We start from the raw sequence: 17,033 nt of genomic DNA on the forward strand, positions 1-17,033 counted from the left end.
AATGTCACTGCCTCCTGTACATGAAACATCTGTCTGGTCAAAAGAGAACACTGTAGAAAAACATGGCCCCCAAATGACGCAATGCATCCATATAAGCAGGGTATATATTTTTAGAGATAGTATGCAATATCTGCATCTTCTTAAAGCACAGTAACACTGCCCCTGAACTGAATTTTATGAAAACCTAATCCAACAAACAGATTTCCAAGACAATTTGCTTTTAATCATTATCAATATTTATAAGAAATGGTTGGAAAAAAGAGATTTCATGTCTTGATCATTTAAATTTGTCATCATTTTAGAAAAAAAAAATCCATTTGTTGTAAAACCAGTTCTTATAAAAAAATAGAGATTTTCCATCCCTTCAGCAGCTTCTCTACTTTCTGAATTCCTAACTACAGGATACGCACACAAATAAAATTCTCATAACAGCTCCCCAAGCCCAAGCATAACTGTAAACCTGAAGTCACTTCAGTACTCTGTTTCCATATTTCTCATTCTGCCTCTCTGATCAGTCCAGTGTAACTACTGTATTTAGAGCATATAGTTCTTCTGACATAACTCAGCATGTCCTGCAGGGAATCCTTTGCTTCTGCTGTTTGTCTGGAAAAGTAGTCTGAAAAAAAGCAGTCTGCTGGGGGCAACATATATCTAATGAAGCACTACAAGACAAAATGTAGTTCTACACAAAGCAGCGATACATGCAGGCAACATCAGTAGACCTACCAATATCTGAACACATGAAATAATACTGATGGCAGATTATCTCCTCTGTTCATTCTAGGATGCTAGTCAGGGTTACCCATCACACCAACAGTGATTTTAATGATGTTTTATGGTGGATAATGTAACTTCTTGTTGTTGTTTGTGGCTTTTTGCAGGGAGAGGTGTGGGTGGTGTTTCATTTTGATAATTATTACTGGTACGACTTAGGAACATTCCAAAGGGCACAGTTTAAGCCTTGAGGCTCACCTGCCTTAAGTTACTTGAGCACTTAAATGGATTCCCCCAACTTTTCAATCAAAATTAGTCTCTCTGCATGTAATTTTTGTCTCACTACCCCAATGGGTTCAGTTCATGGGTAAGACTTTTAAAACCTGAAGATTTAAAAGGTTTCCTAATCTGGGGGTTAACCACTACAGCTTAAAGGTCTGGTTTGCTCATCTGAAACACTTTAGTATTTAACCTAGACTACTTGTACCTACATTTAACCTAAAAATTAGACTATTTGTATTTATAAATGCACAGAAAATAGTGGTATTGAAGAATCAAAGAAAAAATAAAAAAGGTTAATCAAGGACACAAGTTAGACTGGGTTTAAGTTAAAAAAACAAAAACAGTTCTTAACTTACCTCTTTGTCTGGTGGTAAAGAGTCTTCATCAGTCTGATTCGTAAATGAAGATGTGCTGCTGCTTCTACCAAATGGTGGAGTGCATTTGGAAGGGACCTACAGAGAAAACATATATCAACAAGCAATAATATGAAAGTCCAGAACTAGTTATTCCATATTATAGTTTACTTCAACAACTACTAACTGTAGCATCTCTAATTTACTTCAACAACTACTAACAGCAGCATCTTAGCAAAGGCTGGTCTACATCTTCCTTTTAAAGAAAAAAATCAGTTCCACATACTGTCTGTGATGAGTTCTACCTCACTCCAACGCCTCTAGAGCAGAATATGTCACAAATCAGCTACAAGAGCATGAAACAAAATCATTTCTTTTTATTATTTCTGACCATGCTCCTCCTAGACCAGATTTGAAACTCAATCCTCCTAATACTTCAGCAACATAGTACAGCTGCTTGAGGTTTAAAAGTTTTACAAACTAAAAGAGATTCAAGCACTTGCATATGGAATACCACCTGATTCCTTTAAGAGATTAACAACAACAAAACAACCAACAAAAGAAGGAAAAAAAACCTCAACCTGCTTATGAAAATGAATCTAAACAAAGAGTAGAAGAAAATGACACATTTTATGGTATCTATATGAACCTGTTCTTCCTGAAATTTCGCAACTTCACGCTGAGTGAGATTGCAGCAAGCCACACCAACCCATCCCAGATGTAGCTTGCCAGCCTCATACTTCAAAATTCAAGTATAAAACTCCAGTATAAATGCACTGAATATTAGAATATCAACAAGCTTCCATGCACAAAGAAATTAATTTGCACAATCTCTCATTAGGTATATACTACAGTATCATCAGAATGAACGAAGTGTTTAAAAAGAACCCCAACAAACCAAAAACAATGACCAAAAAGAACAGTAACTACCACAAATCCTTTAACACTTTGCTGCAGCGCCATCACTGAGGGTGCATACGTAAATTCTGCCTTGCAAAATGCTTGTCTCACATGACGGTTGGATGTAATAAAAGATGATTGCCAGAGTAGCAGACCACTGAAAAGATATTGCCAAAAAAGACACTTTTTTTCAGAGAATTACACTCAATTTATAGCCTAAATCAGTAAGCACATTTTGTAAAGTTTGGATACTAGTGAATTAACATCAACATCATACACAACACAAGACTATTCCAAAATAAGTCACAGTTACAAGTCTGATCCAAGTTGGCACAGTGCTCCCACTTGAAAACGCAACTCAAAAGTCAAACACCTCGCCTAGCACTAAATAAACCATTCACCATGAAAGCTCTACGTCCTGGTGCAAAATTTAAGACCAAAAATATTCACGGGGATTGAGGAACAATGATCTATTCATGCCAACAACTCTCCTTCTCTTGTTCTTGCTCCCTAACCCAGTACCAGTGTGCCCTGGTTTCAGCTGGGATAGTTTTCTTCCTAGGAGCTGCTGCAGTGCTATCTTTTGGATTTAGTCTGAGAAGCACGCTGGTAACACAACGTTTTAGTTGTTGCTGAGTAGTGCTTGCCCTGATCAAGGACTTTTCAGTCTCTCATGCTGTGCCAGTGAGGAGTGCCACAAAAAGCTGAGAAGGATCAGAGACAGGACACTTGACCCAAACTAGCCAAAGGGGTATTCCATCCCATAGCACGTCATGGCCAGTGTATAAACTGTGGGGAGTCTCCTGGAAGAAACCGATCGCTGCTGAGGTCAGGCTGGGTATCAGGTGGGTGGTGAGCAACTGTATTGTGCTTCATTTGTTTTGTTTTTTACCTCTTCCCTTTCCCCTTTTAATTTTGCATCTTCTCCCCTTATTTCCCTTATCTTTATTAGTAGTAGTAGTATTATTACACTATCCTTTAGTTACTAAACTGTTATCTCAACCTGTGGGTTTTACATTCTTTTGATTCTCCTCCCCATCCCACCCAGGGAGGGGAGAAGGAGGGAGGTGAGCAATCGGCTGTATAGTACCGAGTTGCCAGTTGGGCTTAAACCATGACACAGTGATTTAAATATCACTTCTGGCCCTCACCAAACAGCAGAACAACAGTTTCCGTAAGTTCGCCATCGACACTCTGGTGCTGTTGAGGAGCACGAACGTATTTCTTCGTCTCTTCACTCCGCCCTTTAATGGTTCTACAGATTTCACTGCTCTAGAACAGAGATAATGTAACAGGACAGAATAGTTCAGCTGAAAGGGACCTACGACAATCACCCAGTCCACCTACCTGACCACTTCAGGGCTGACCAAAAGTTCAAGTGTGGCATTACAGTCTGTGGGAAAATTGGGGGGGAGGGAGGAGGCAGAATTAGAGGAAACTAAAGCCTAGAAGTTGTAGTATTAAGGAACTACTAAAGGGTGAAATACAGTTGGTACTTCCAGGACATTTGCTATGCATGGAATCTACTCCACCACGGCTCCCTATCCAACACGACCTGCCAGCATACCACGTACTACTTTGTCCAGAAGGATGCTGGGAGGTAGAGCATCAAACCCCTTACTAAACCCCAGAAGAGCCACATTCACGACCTCCCCTTCACACAGTAGGTAGGCAACCTTATCATAGAAGGATAGAAAATTAATTAAACAGGACTTTCCCTTTGTGAACTCATGCTGACTGTGCCTGATGCTTGCATTGTTCTTTGAATGCCTTTCAACAGTACCAGTACGACCTTCTCTATAATTTTTCCACAAACTGAGGTTAGACTAACAGGTCTGTTGCTTCCTGGGTCTTCCCTCACACCCTTCTTGTAATCTGGAATAACACTGGCTAGCTTCCAGTCAGCAGGGACCTCCCCAGACTCCCAGAAGAACTGAGAGGGGTCCTGTGGTAACATCTGCTAGTTCTTCAGTATACTGATGAATCCCATCAGGTCCCATGGAGTTGTGAACATTCAGCCAATACAGCTGGTACCTTACAATTCCAGTGTCCACAAATGGGAAGGCACCGTTCCCGCAGTTGTGGTTCTCCAATTCAGGGGACCCCAAGGTCTGTCACCGTTATTAAAGACTGATGCAAAACCATACTGAATGTCTCTGCCTTCTCTTCATCCCTATTTGCCAGGTGACAAGTATCGTTCCAGAAGACACGTGGAATTGCAACAGCATTTTTCCTTGCCAGAAGTTACATACTGATGTGCTCTTCAGCCTGTTAGGGGCAGAGCACAGGTACTCTGAATTTGACAGGCAACACCAGTTAGCTAAGCATTCAGATGAAAGAGGGAAGGCTACAAAGGCCTCCTCAGGAAAAGTGTTACACTTGAGAAGTTCTACCTCTGGATTTAAGCAGTCTTAGGTCAGCAAGGTTAATGTTGGGCACAAGAAACCAGACAGAGTACAAATGACAAGTTCTAGTCTCAGAGCGGAAGGTAAGAATGGAGCAGAGAGGCCATGGTGAGTGAAGGCTCCCTACAACAGGGTACAGAAAAGTGCAAAAATGAATGTGAACAAAAGCCTCATGCAACTAAGAAATGTGATGTGTTTGCAAAATTTGGGTTGAAAATGTCTTGAAAGCAGATGATAATCTACATGATGAGTACCCAATGAGTGTAATGCATTTTAAGGATCCAAACTACTAAAAGCAAGGCGACAAAAGTAAATTCCACACTCTCTTCAAGACTCCAGCACATTTTACAGGCCTCAAAAGCTTCTTGCTTCTTCCTAATTTACAGAATCTGTTTTCAGATGAGACATAAGGGGTGAGCTGACCTGCCTATTTTACTTTTAAAATTCAAATTTAACTCCAATTTCCTGCTGGTGTTCCTTGAGAGCAACTGAAGAATAAGCAATATTGCAAGACAACTATTTTACACATTGAAAAGCTGTTATCATTTTCTGCTTCATGTCAACCCTTCAGTGACATGAGCCACTCTGTCCACAGTAGAGCAGACTAGGTAAAAGTACTGTTGACTGTAAGCTATTGTATTAGGCTTCACAAAACTTGTCCAGGTTCATCTTCACAATCAAATCAAGACTGCAGTACATTACACTTTTGGGAGCACATGTTCACTCAGGCCTAAATGTATTCACAAGGCTGATTTTCAGCAAGTACCAATCCCTTAACACATGCACCGAACGTCCTGGACTAAGTGGGTCACAATATTGCATGCTGCTCATCGAAAATAGTAAGCTCTGCAGCTAAATCTCTTCACAGTGTACTCAAAGCTCACCACATATGCCACTGGCAAAAACGTACTTAACTCCACTAACTAGAGAAGACTCAGGGTTAATAAATATGAAAAAGCTTAAAATAAAACTCAACAAGTTACGTAACACTTTACAGTAGATCCATTTCCAAAAATACTGTCCCCGTTTGACAAACGAGTCATTTAAATAAATACTACAGAGCTCCATGTCAGCAGTTTTGAAACCATGGTCTAATACTGCGACTATGCAGTGTCAGATCTCCCCATGGTTCAAATTACATCCAGATCCAAGCCGGGGCAACTGATGGCCTACTTGTAGAATTAACCAAATTATCTGCCCTAGCTTAACACTCACATGATATAGAGCTTGTACCAGTTTTATTCTTTTAGACTCCAAGATGAGAAGGATACTTAACTCAGTGAAAAGCCAAGAAATGCAAGTAGGTATCACACCTTTTTCAGCACAGTTTTCCAATACAAAGTTAACTTGTGAAAGTCCTTCTACACAAATCTGAAGTGGTAGAGAGCATTTATTCTGCTTCAACACACACATGAAATCATCACAACAGTTTTTTGACTGCTGTCACTTCATAGATACTCTGTACCCATGTCATATTTGATGTGCATTATTATAATTTAAAACCAGTAGTTTCTAGAATTTAACACTAATTCTAACTTTGTGAAATTACATGAGAGAAAAATGGGCAGTTGAATTATGACTAAAACCCCAAAAAGCCTTGCTCTTGGCTTTATACTACATTGTCAGGTTTTCCACAGCTAAAAAACAAGTAAGAATAAGGTAAGCAGATTAGCCCCTAAACGATAGAAACAGAAGGGACTTACAGGAACTGAAAGAACAAACATACAGATGAGATAAAAAGATAATTAGCCATCACAATGCCGGAACATTATCCAGTGCACAGTAAAGTGTCATACAGGCTGAGAAAATTGGGCTTGTTTAGCCCGGAAAAGGGAAAGCTCCAGGGAGACCTTGTGAGTCTTCCAATAAAAGGGGCCCTAGAAGAAATCTGGAGAGGGACTTTTACAAGGGCCTGTAGGGACAGAACAAGGGGGAATGGCTTTAATCCCACAGAGCGGAGACTGAGATTACACATTATTAAGAAATTCCTGGCACAGGGTGCCCAGAGAAGCTGTGGCTGCCCCATCCCTGGCAGTGTTCAAGACCAGGTTGGACACAGGGGCTTGGAGCGAGCTGCTCTAATGGAAGGTGTCCCTGCCTGTGGCAGGGGGGTGGAACTGGATGAGCTTTAAAGTCCCTTCCAACCCGAACCATTCTGTAACTCTTTAAATGCTGACGAAGAGTTCCACGTCTATTTCCGTGTAATGCTCAAGCAAGAAGAGGTTTTCACATTCCTCCAGAAGCCAGACTTCAGCCTTAGCAAAGCGGCTGGAAAGAACACCCTGAGCAGTCCCTGGAGAGGCTCTCCCCTAACAACACAGCTACCTTTCCAAGTTACAGCGAAGCCGCCCGGCGCTGACAGAGCCGGCCCACAGCCCTCGGCCGGCCGCCACACACGGGAGCCAATGCCTCCGCTCCACGACCCTCCTGCCGCCGGCACTGGGACGCCGAGGCCTTCCCGGGCGACCCGCGGCCCTGCCCGGCCGGGCACTACGAGCCGCCCGGAACTCCGTCCCAGGCCCCCCGCCGCAGCGACCCTACGGTCAGTCCCGCACCACCGCGGCCCCTCTGCGGTACCTGCGACGGCAGCGGGGCGGCTCGTCCCCTCGCCCCGCGCGGTGACGCCTGCTCCTGCTCCTCGCTGATCTTCTGCTTCAGCTTCTTGAACATGGTGGCCGGTGGGAGGGATGGGGCCGGCGGGGAGGGCAACGCCTCCCGCGGCTCGAGTGAGGGGCGCGGCGGTGGGACTGAGGGCAGCGCGGCTCGCCCCGGCCCCGCGGAGCCGCCGCCGCCCCTCCCTCTCCTTCCTGGGTCCCCCCCAGCGGCGGAGCAGGTGAACGCCGCGGTGCTGCGCCTGCGCGGCCAACGTGGAGCCGAGCTCCGCGGCCGGTACGGGGTGCGTCGAGGCACAAACTTCCCGGCGGGATGCCCGGCGCTATTCCTGCTATTCCTCCTCCTCTTCCCGATCCTGCGAGGCCCGCCCGGCCGGGCTTGCGTGCAGGAGCAGCGCCGGAGGAGGGGAGGCACTGCCCGCCCGCGGGCCTGGCACCGCTGCTCGGTCAGCAGTGAGGGAGAACGGAGCTGTGGCAACCTCTGCTCACTCCGCCGCTGTGAGGGTTTGTAAGCCCTTACTTGGTACCACTGAGGTGCTCGATTCTCGGGCTTCTGAAAACTCCAGACTAAAAAGATGCGCGAAAGTTGCTTTTTGAAATTGCCTAAAAGCTGTTCGCTAATAACAGAACGATTAGGGTTGGAAAGGACTTTTAAAGACCACCTAGTTCCAACCCGCTTACCACTGCAGGGACACCTTCCACTAGAATAAAGTCAGTTGCATTGATTTAATTTAGGCCACCCCAGAAACTTATGAGTACTCCTCTATTTGTAAACATGAGGTATACTGCTTACAAATACAGTACCACTACCTCAGAGTGTTTATCAATATGGATATCAATATTTATATATTTATATATCCACTCTATTTGTGCAAAGGTGGCATTTGCCACCATTGTTGTTGTTAATATCTCTTTGAAACTAAGGGGGAAATGTTCTTGGCAGCTTTAGGTTAAAATCTATGGCTTTAGAGCCCTTGTTGGCTGAGATCTGTGTGTATGTTCAGTCCTGTCCATAGAGATGCAGAGTTGTCAGCTGTAGCTGCCATTCATTCTCCAACAGTGGGATTGTTTTGAAACTTACTGTGTTACAGTGATGTTGTATTAAGGCTAAAAATACATTATGCTATTTGCAAGGAATCACAGAATCCCAGTCTGGTTTGTGTTGAAGGAGACTTTACAGCTTATCCAGTTCCAACCCCTGCCACAGGCAGGGACACCTTACACTAGACCAGGTTGCTCCAAGCCCCTGTGTCCAACCTGGCCTCGAACACTGCCAGGGATGGGGCAGCCACAGCTTCTCTGGGCACCCTGTGCCAGCGCCTCAGCACCCTCACAGGGAAGAGCTTCTGCCTAATGTCTAATCTAAGTCTACCTTGTGCCGTGTTGTCTTCTATATAGTGCCATATTAAGGAGACTGTATGTGGTAGTTTTCGTACACTGAAGTCTTAGTAACTACATGTTAAGGTGATTAATTAATTGGATATTTGGAACTCTTGTTAATGGGTTGCAATAGTACTAACTCAATGTGGTAATCAGACTGCAGTTTGATATTTTTTACTGCAGCAAGGTGTTTTGTTGTGTAAATTCCAATGTACATAATCATCTCCTGTTTTCCAGGGGAGGTGCCTAACCTGGGTTTCAGAAAAAAGTGAAGTAATATTTGTATTATTTAATCATATATAGATTGGTGGCATTTAAGAAAATCAAAGACAATGTGAGAGTGTTTTTGAAGTGGTACAAAACAGCAATATTTTGTGCTATGTGTCTAGTCTTGCTTGGACAACACAAAGTGGTATCTCACATTAAACAGTAGTATAAGAATTCTAAAGATATATGTGGTAATTCCACAAAATACTATCATAAACCCTCTAAAAGGGTTTTAAATGTTTTAGCACCTGGGCAAGTTTAGTGAAAACATTTTGTAATACACAAAGCATTTAATCTAATCTCCACAGAAGTCTTGGGGAAATGTCTGGAACTATATTCCTGTACACACACACACACACACACACACACAATGTCAGAGTCCTCTACTTAACTGAATAGTACCTTATTTCTAGAGGGTCAGTCTGATCTTAGTTGATTTCTTCATGAAGTTAAACATAGTAGCTGAAAGTGAACATTTGCTCATCCTTTTCTATCTTCCTTAAGTACACCAGTTATCATAGGCTAGACAAGAGAAATATGACATTTTGGTACTGTCTGTGAAAGATAAATATGTATCTGCAAAAACCCCTTGTTATGGTAGGTAATTAAGAATGAAGGTCTGTTCCAAATGAAATCTATAGCAGTCATTAAAGTATTTCCGTGGGAAAGGGAATAGAGCATAAATGTAAAATACACTGTTTTCATAGCAGTCTAGACTTCTCTAATCATCAGCAACAGTGGCTCACACGTCCCTGCAGTCCCATTCCTTGCCTTGTGCTAGCTCCAGTGCTTGTCAGCCCTTCCCTTAGTCATTTCAGCATGTTGAGTCTGCAGAAAACTAGCCTGACGAAAGAGCAAATGATTTTTTGCTGACTTGCTGTGCTGAGGCCCCTGAGTACAGGAGCTGCTGCAAGAGGGACAGAGGCAGGCTGGAGCTGGATAGCTTTATGTTGGCAGAGCTGTTTCACACTGCTCAGGATCTGAATTAATCCTACCTAGTGCTGCTTCAAGTTCAGCTTACAAGCCACTCTGTTACTGAAAAAATTGATAGTATCTCAACCAGTAACTTAGTTGCTAATGATGTTTGAAGTATTCATGCATATAGCCTCCACCCAATCTAATGGGATTTTTAAAATGTTGTCTTTAAATTCCTGCAGCTTTCTGAAGTCACAAAAAAAGCTGTGAACATAAATTATGAATATGGCTTTCAGTGCACTTTTCCACACCTACAACTCCAAGTACTCTGTGAGAAATGTGTGAATTTGCTAGCAGCTTTCAATCCCGTCATCCATCACAAATATGAAAAGACTTAAAGGAAAGCAACACAATATATAGTGTTTCTGATAACTTTTTAATGTTGGTTCGTATCTTATTTGGAAAGGAGGTTTGCCATGTTTGAATTCTTCCTTACATCATCATCCTGCTGTTAAAATGCATACTACAAAATATTCCTATTATTCCTACTGGATAACATTTGACATTGAAGGAGTTAATTTAAAATTAAATGAACATGAACTGGTAATAGAGTAAATAAACCTAAGCAGAAAGGAACACTAATCATGTAACAGGAGTTACTGTCCAGAGCTTATGTGTACACACTACTGTTCTTTACAGTTTATGGAATCTTGTGTTTGCTAGTAAATTCAGTTTTACTCCTACTCATCAAATTCAGAATACTAACGTTGATGTTAAAACAGTCAGGGAGTGTACCATACATAAATGCACAGGTGATTGGTTTAGGTTAGGAAGTATTTTGATCTTTACTACAGCACAAAGGTTAGAAACAACAGCACGTTATCTGATAGTACAGTGAAAACTGTGACAGCTCATTGTACCTACAGAATGAGGAGAAATAGTTGTGCAAAGTAAATCCTTTATACTGCTGTGATTAGAACCCTGAAAGGTTTACTATTAATGAAATGGATAATCAGAGCATTTGTCTAGCCCAATTTGACTGCCATTTTTGCTTTTGTATCTAAATGTTGTGACTTACAACGACCACCAGATGACAGTGTTCCAGAAGATTGTAACTATGCCTCTAAAGAGTCATTGTCAGTATTATAAATTCATAATTATATCAACAGTGTGATGGGCCTTTAAAAACATTCAGGTCAGGGAATTGAGGAAAAAACAAACCAAACCAAAAATCCTTCCATGTACAAGGTATGGGCTGCTCTAAGAAACTTGCTGGGTGTCAGTTAAAATCCTTTACCTGTGACTGACTCAATGCTTGCTTTGCAGACAGGCTATTTGTTGTTGATTTGTATATTCATATAGAAATATGAGTATACCTCATAATATCTGTGGTGGCCAGATATTGGCCTAATCTCAGTGAAGGTATAACTGAGCAAAAAGGTTCATTAATAGCCATCTGAATAAAGAGAGTGAGTAATTTGAGGGAAAACTCAGATTTGTGAGTGGTTTCAAAATGCTGTGTGTTCAAAAGGCTGTGACAAGAGCAAGGGCACAGTTTGAGGAAGCGGAAAGGTAACTTAAAGGCTGTAGTTGCTCAAACTGACAGGACAAAAGGAATTACCTCACTTCAGAGTAAAGAAAAGCTGACAGGCATTGTTGCTCTGCACCTCTCTGCTCTACACGGAAAGTTGTTCAGAGATCACATTTAATGTCATACACCTCTCTTGCCAGAAGTACAAAGTGCAAGCTCAGGAACTGAAGACTACTAAGAATCGCTCACTAGTTAGGACTGCAGGAAGAGGAAAATTACCTGGATTTATTCAACTTCAAGATCATGAGCCATGTTTCTGTGAATGGGAATACAGGACATGGAGGGATTCAGAAATGAGTGCCAGGATTCAATCCTGCAAGAGTCTTGCTTTCCTAAAACAAAAATCTTCATTTTATTACTACCTTGTTAAGTGGCATTGCCTTTCTGCTCTGTCTAGAGCATCAAAACCTTTCTTCTAACTTGCACTGCACTTGAATTGTACCTTAAAAGGTCTGGACAAAGAAAGGGAGCCAATGATGCTATAAAACAGCAGATCCTTTTAGCAACAGTAATGCTAGTTACGAGTTTGATTTTAAATTATCTGGCAGGAGACTCTGAGTGCTTTCATTCTTATTTCTGTAATGACTATATATTATAGATATAAGAACCACCTACAAAAAAACACACCAACCAAAAAAAAAATTAAACCAACCCAAATTTATATGGCCAGTGATGTTACATCTAAAAAGAGACAGTAACTTGCTCCTGAAGGCAAAGCTGCATCGTGGCAGAGGACTGGGCTGGTTTCAAGGAGACCTGGGTTCTATTCCCAGATCTCTCAGTGCCCTTGTCACCCACCCTGGGCAAGTTACTTTGCATCTCAGTTGTTCTGTTGGTATTTTAAAATCAAGAACAGTGATGCTACCCCGTTTCATGCAAACACAGTTTTTCTCTTTGCTTGATAAAAAGGTCAAAGGAATTGCTGCTCCTTTAAATACTTTTTAAGAATACTGAGATACACATTCATAAGACAATTATGTTCTTGCTGGCATTTTTTTTTTGTTATTCTATGGTAACATTTTCACCTTCAGCACTTTTGTTAAGAAACAGCAAATTATTTTGGTTAATCAATTTCTAGTCATCAGGGCTAAGAATACATGCAAAGGTTTTGAGACTGAGGTTTTTCAGTTGGGAGGAGCTAAAAAAACGACTTTAATTTGTGCGATCCCTTTAGCTAAACGTAGAACATCTAAACCCACATCACTGGAGATGCTATACGCAGCAGAATTCACTGCTGAAGGAAGTCACTGAGTCATAGCATGACAGATTCTTAAAGAAGTGTACTGAATAACATTTGCAATTATCAAGGTAAGCAACTATTTCATGGAGAATCAGGAAGTATTTTTTCCCCCGATTACAATGCTGTATAATTTGACAGGTCATTAAGGAGAACATTCACTTTCTTTCTGTGGCTTCGTGGAAGCCATTTATGGAACTGATGGATGCAGAATACAGAAAGCAGTGATTTAGGAAGAATTATACTACTTCACTGCATCACAGTTTCTAGAATCTACAAAATAGAACAAATACACATTTTTGTTCTGTGATAACAGAAGGCCATTACATAGAAAAGAACAAAGACAATAGCTTTATGTAGCTAACTCAATCAGTAGTGCTTGAATTCAGGACATATGAAGGTTATGAATGTAACAGATCTCTAAGAACACTAATTCTGTTTCAAATTAGGAATTTGTCAGCATTTAGGATAATATCCTGATACAGCTATATCATTCCTTGAGTATTGTAGTACTCCAAATTCCCTGCACTTTTACATTTCAAATGTTTAAGGGAAGTGTTTCTCATCCTCAACTCCTTGTTTCTTGCTCCCAGGATGTACTACAGGCTTTGCCACTGTGTAGGGTGGAATATCTGTTTGAAGAGACCCAGGGCTCCCGGCCTGAAATTCCTTTCATGTGTGACCTACTTCTCAATGACAGGCCCAGAGGGCATTTCTACATAAAGAAAAGTAACTATCCTTTCAGCTGAAAATAGTGACTACATCATCACCTCTGCTGAACTACTACAGGAGCAGAGTTATTATTCAGTATTGATCTGCATACACAATAGCTTTCTTGAAGTGCTTTAGAAACAGAGGCATGGTTAATCTGGTGGTAAGCCCATAAAATAAATACAAGTCATTTTACAGGCTAGTGAAGTGAGTTCTGGAAAACTCCAGAGACCATAAAGCAACTTAGTGGTGGATTGAAACATGACCATTTGATAACTGTTGCCAGATTTATAACAGAAAATATTTTTACCCATGTGGTCTAGAAGACAGCATAACTTAACCACATAAACACATAATGAAAAGAGATGCTTCCCTTGTATTCTTGTGCTATTTCATTGTCTGTAGGAGCTCACCTGTATGTAAGGATGACATGTTTCCTTTTCATTATTGCCCTTGTCTGCAAAGAAATATTGCCAATGCAGAATTTAGAGACATGAAGCACTTGTTTGACTTCAGAAACTGTAAATTACAAGGAAGCAATTACCAAATTGCGCAGAATGCTCCAGCTATGGGATTTGCATCTTCATCTGTTAATACAAACTTTTCCAAATTAAACTCAATTTCTCCTCATCAGATTGTTCTCTCTCAGACGTTGCTCACATTGTTTTATCACTTTGACTCCACACTCTTCTCTCACACACATGAAGTTTTCCCCTGCTTATTTTGAAAATGACAGAGACATTGGGTTTGGCTTAACAAATACCAGGTATAGCTCACAGCATATTTATGCTTAATTATGAATATAAAATATACCTTCTTGATTTACTAATATAAAATATTCTTTATTGAATTTGCAATACGAAACCTCATCTATCAAAATGGATCACTTATCTCCGAGATGGCAAAATGCTACGTTTCCAATTACCAGAAATAAACTCCAGCGCCTGTAATTGAAGTATTACAATATTATGTTTACAAAAGGGGGGGGGGGGAAATAAGCTTCAGAAAAACCCTATCACCACAAACCAGTGTCAAGTCTTCACACAAGGACTTCCTCTGATAATCTGCTGCAAACCACCTGGACTTTCCTGTGGCTCTAAAAGGGGAGGTGGTGTTAACCTAAGAGCTGCAATTATACATTGCAGTTATTTTAAATGAAACATGAACTCAAGCCATTATATCAGGAAAAACTAAGCTGACCTCAAATTGTCCTCCAGCTCCTGAAACTTCATTTAGAGTAACACCTGTGGTAGGTAAAGACAAAAAAAAATGCTGAATTGATGGTGACAACCTCAATATTAAACTGCATTAGGTGTCTTTGGGTCAGATGGAGGACAACCTGAACATTCAGCTCTAGAAAGATACTACCAATTTTACAAGTTTGGTACTACAACATAAAGCAAACTAGCTTAGCATAAAAAGGAAGAAAACTATGTCATGTATTAGTTTCTCTGGCTAAATTAAAGGATTTCAGGCAATTTTATTATTTCCAACACTGTCAGGTCCTTCTTATGAAACCAGGAGCCTTATTGTGAGCTTATTCTGATTTAACAGCAATTAGCATGCAACCAAAGAAACTCAGTTATGATGCAAGACACTGTTTACTGAAGAATTTATGGTATAGTTTTTCCTCTGCGGCTCTTTTCTATTAAACATATTTGATACTACTTATTCACAGAAGTGCTACACTGAATTATTTACTGGAGATGAAGGTCAGACCTTGTGTGTAAGCAGGGGGGGATGCTGTGGATACTTGGGTCAGAATACACAGAACTCATAGAAACACTGAGATGTAGTTCTGCCCCCTGCCAGTAATCACTATAATAGACATGTTGTTTAGTCTTTTGATTTTCAAGTGTGAAGTGTCATGTATTATTCTTCTCTTATTCTACCTTATTCACTTTGTCCCTGAAACTATCAAAAACAGCAAAAAACATTATTTCATCAACATTTAACCCCCTATATCTCAGTTCTACTCATTCTTCAATATAAACTCCCACAATCCAAAGCACTAAGTTAATCTTACAGTTAAGACATGGAAGGAAGAGAGAAAACCCATTATGGTCAGAGTGTTGCGAAGAGTTAATACTCCATAGTTATACTATAAATATGAACACAAATACTTAAAAGGAAGGCATAACTTCCTTTTGGCTTTGTCCAGATACTGTAATAAAGATACCTCTTCACTTGCTGTCATAATGCATTAACCACCATCCTGCTATTATGTAATTCTTGTTCCAAGTGTACTCTAACAGTTTGCACTGAAAATGTTTCATGACACATTTTCTCCTCTTCCTCTATGTACTAACACTGCTTGAAGTTAATTAAGCACAATTTGAAGGTTTGTACATTCAATGTTAGTTATTCAAAATATTTTTCTAGATACTTAATGCTTCGTAGTTCAGTGGTGCAAACTTTTGCTAGTCCATTAGGGACAATGCTAAGCCAGTAACATACTGCACGTAAGACTGAATTTAGCTCTTGCCAAACTTTTACAACCTTTTGATTTCTTATAGCTGTAAGCAATATCAGAAGGTCTCATTGGGCAATATACTGCCAATGAGCTACATGGGATTGGGGTCTTCTGGTGTAGCCCATTTACTATGTGCTCAAGCAGGAGACACAGGAAAGTTAGATATAGGGAGGTAACTGTGGACTACTATGAAATTACAAACCACCATAAGTGGGGTTGCTTTAATATCTGTGGTGTCAGTATCTATAGAGTACACAGTGCGTACTTACATAATCTTGTTGCCACCACATTAGAGCCTGCAAACCAGCCATGCAGCTATCGAGCAGTTGTGTAAGGGACTTTTCTTACCTAAGCAGCCTGAAATACTTCAGAATCAAGGTGGTACTTCTCTGGAGTTCAGAGGAGAAATTGCTGCTTCAGGAGAATAGTTAGTCTCCAAAACCAAAACTGGAAAAGCAGACATCATACACACAAATACAGTGGTTGCTCAACCCCAAGCCTCAGAGCAAAGAGAACAGATGGGTGGTAGACTGCATAGACCAGAGCAGAGAGGCAGGTACATGGACAGTCTTCAAATCACTCTTTATCCATAAATGCATGAAATGTCTGAATTCTAAGTTCAAAGATTTGCACTTTTGGCTTTTTAGCACTGATTTACAAACAAGTCCAGTTGCATCATTCATGCAGACGCCCTAAGAAGACAGAAGCAGAAAGGATCAAGTCTAAAGCTTTGTTATATGGTGCAAAGGAAATAATGATGGGGAGAGAATTTCCTCATATTTATTTGAGAAGATTACCACTGCAGACAAGATATTTAACTCTTATGAAATAAACCCCATTAATGACAACTAGTAATTTTACTTCTAGTTAGTAAAACTAATTTTATTTCTGCTGTAGTTGGAGAATTTTGTTGTTTTGTTAATTTAGTTTAACATTAGACTGCTCAAAGGCAAAGGCTGCTCAATGATTGAAATACTGAAAGCATAGAAATTTGAGGCTTGTCTTCAGAAAATATGATTTTTAGGAGGGAAAAGGAGAATGTAAGTACTGAATATGCTTAATAAGGCTTGCTTACTGAAATGAAACACTTCCTTTAAGAATGAGAAACCTAGTAAGTAGATCATTTAACAAAGAAAACATTTCTAGACTTTAAATAAAAAAACAAGATTTGCTTTTTAACATCTTCTGACTGT

General features: G+C 40.6%; 1 protein-coding gene across 4 annotated transcripts in view; it reads right to left on the minus strand.

Moving 5' to 3' along the window:
• GOLGA4 (golgin A4) overlaps nucleotides 1-7,341 on the minus strand; it is a 54,982-nt gene extending 47,641 nt beyond the window's left edge. For all 4 annotated transcript variants that reach the window (XM_034060988.1, XM_031047149.2, XM_034060983.1 and 1 more), the window contains exons 1-2: nucleotides 7,232-7,341; nucleotides 1,353-1,448 (exon numbers count right to left, since the gene is read on the minus strand). In XM_034060988.1, coding sequence (XP_033916879.1) covers nucleotides 1,353-1,448; nucleotides 7,232-7,324 — 189 coding nt within the window. In that variant the 5' untranslated portion in view covers nucleotides 7,325-7,341. The remainder of the gene's footprint in view (nucleotides 1-1,352; nucleotides 1,449-7,231) is intronic.
• Nucleotides 7,342-17,033: the final 9,692 nt, after the last annotated feature.

This window comes from Melopsittacus undulatus, chromosome 1 (genome assembly GCF_012275295.1).
Source record: "Melopsittacus undulatus isolate bMelUnd1 chromosome 1, bMelUnd1.mat.Z, whole genome shotgun sequence".
In the NCBI taxonomy this organism is placed as follows: Eukaryota; Metazoa; Chordata; class Aves; order Psittaciformes; family Psittaculidae; genus Melopsittacus; species Melopsittacus undulatus.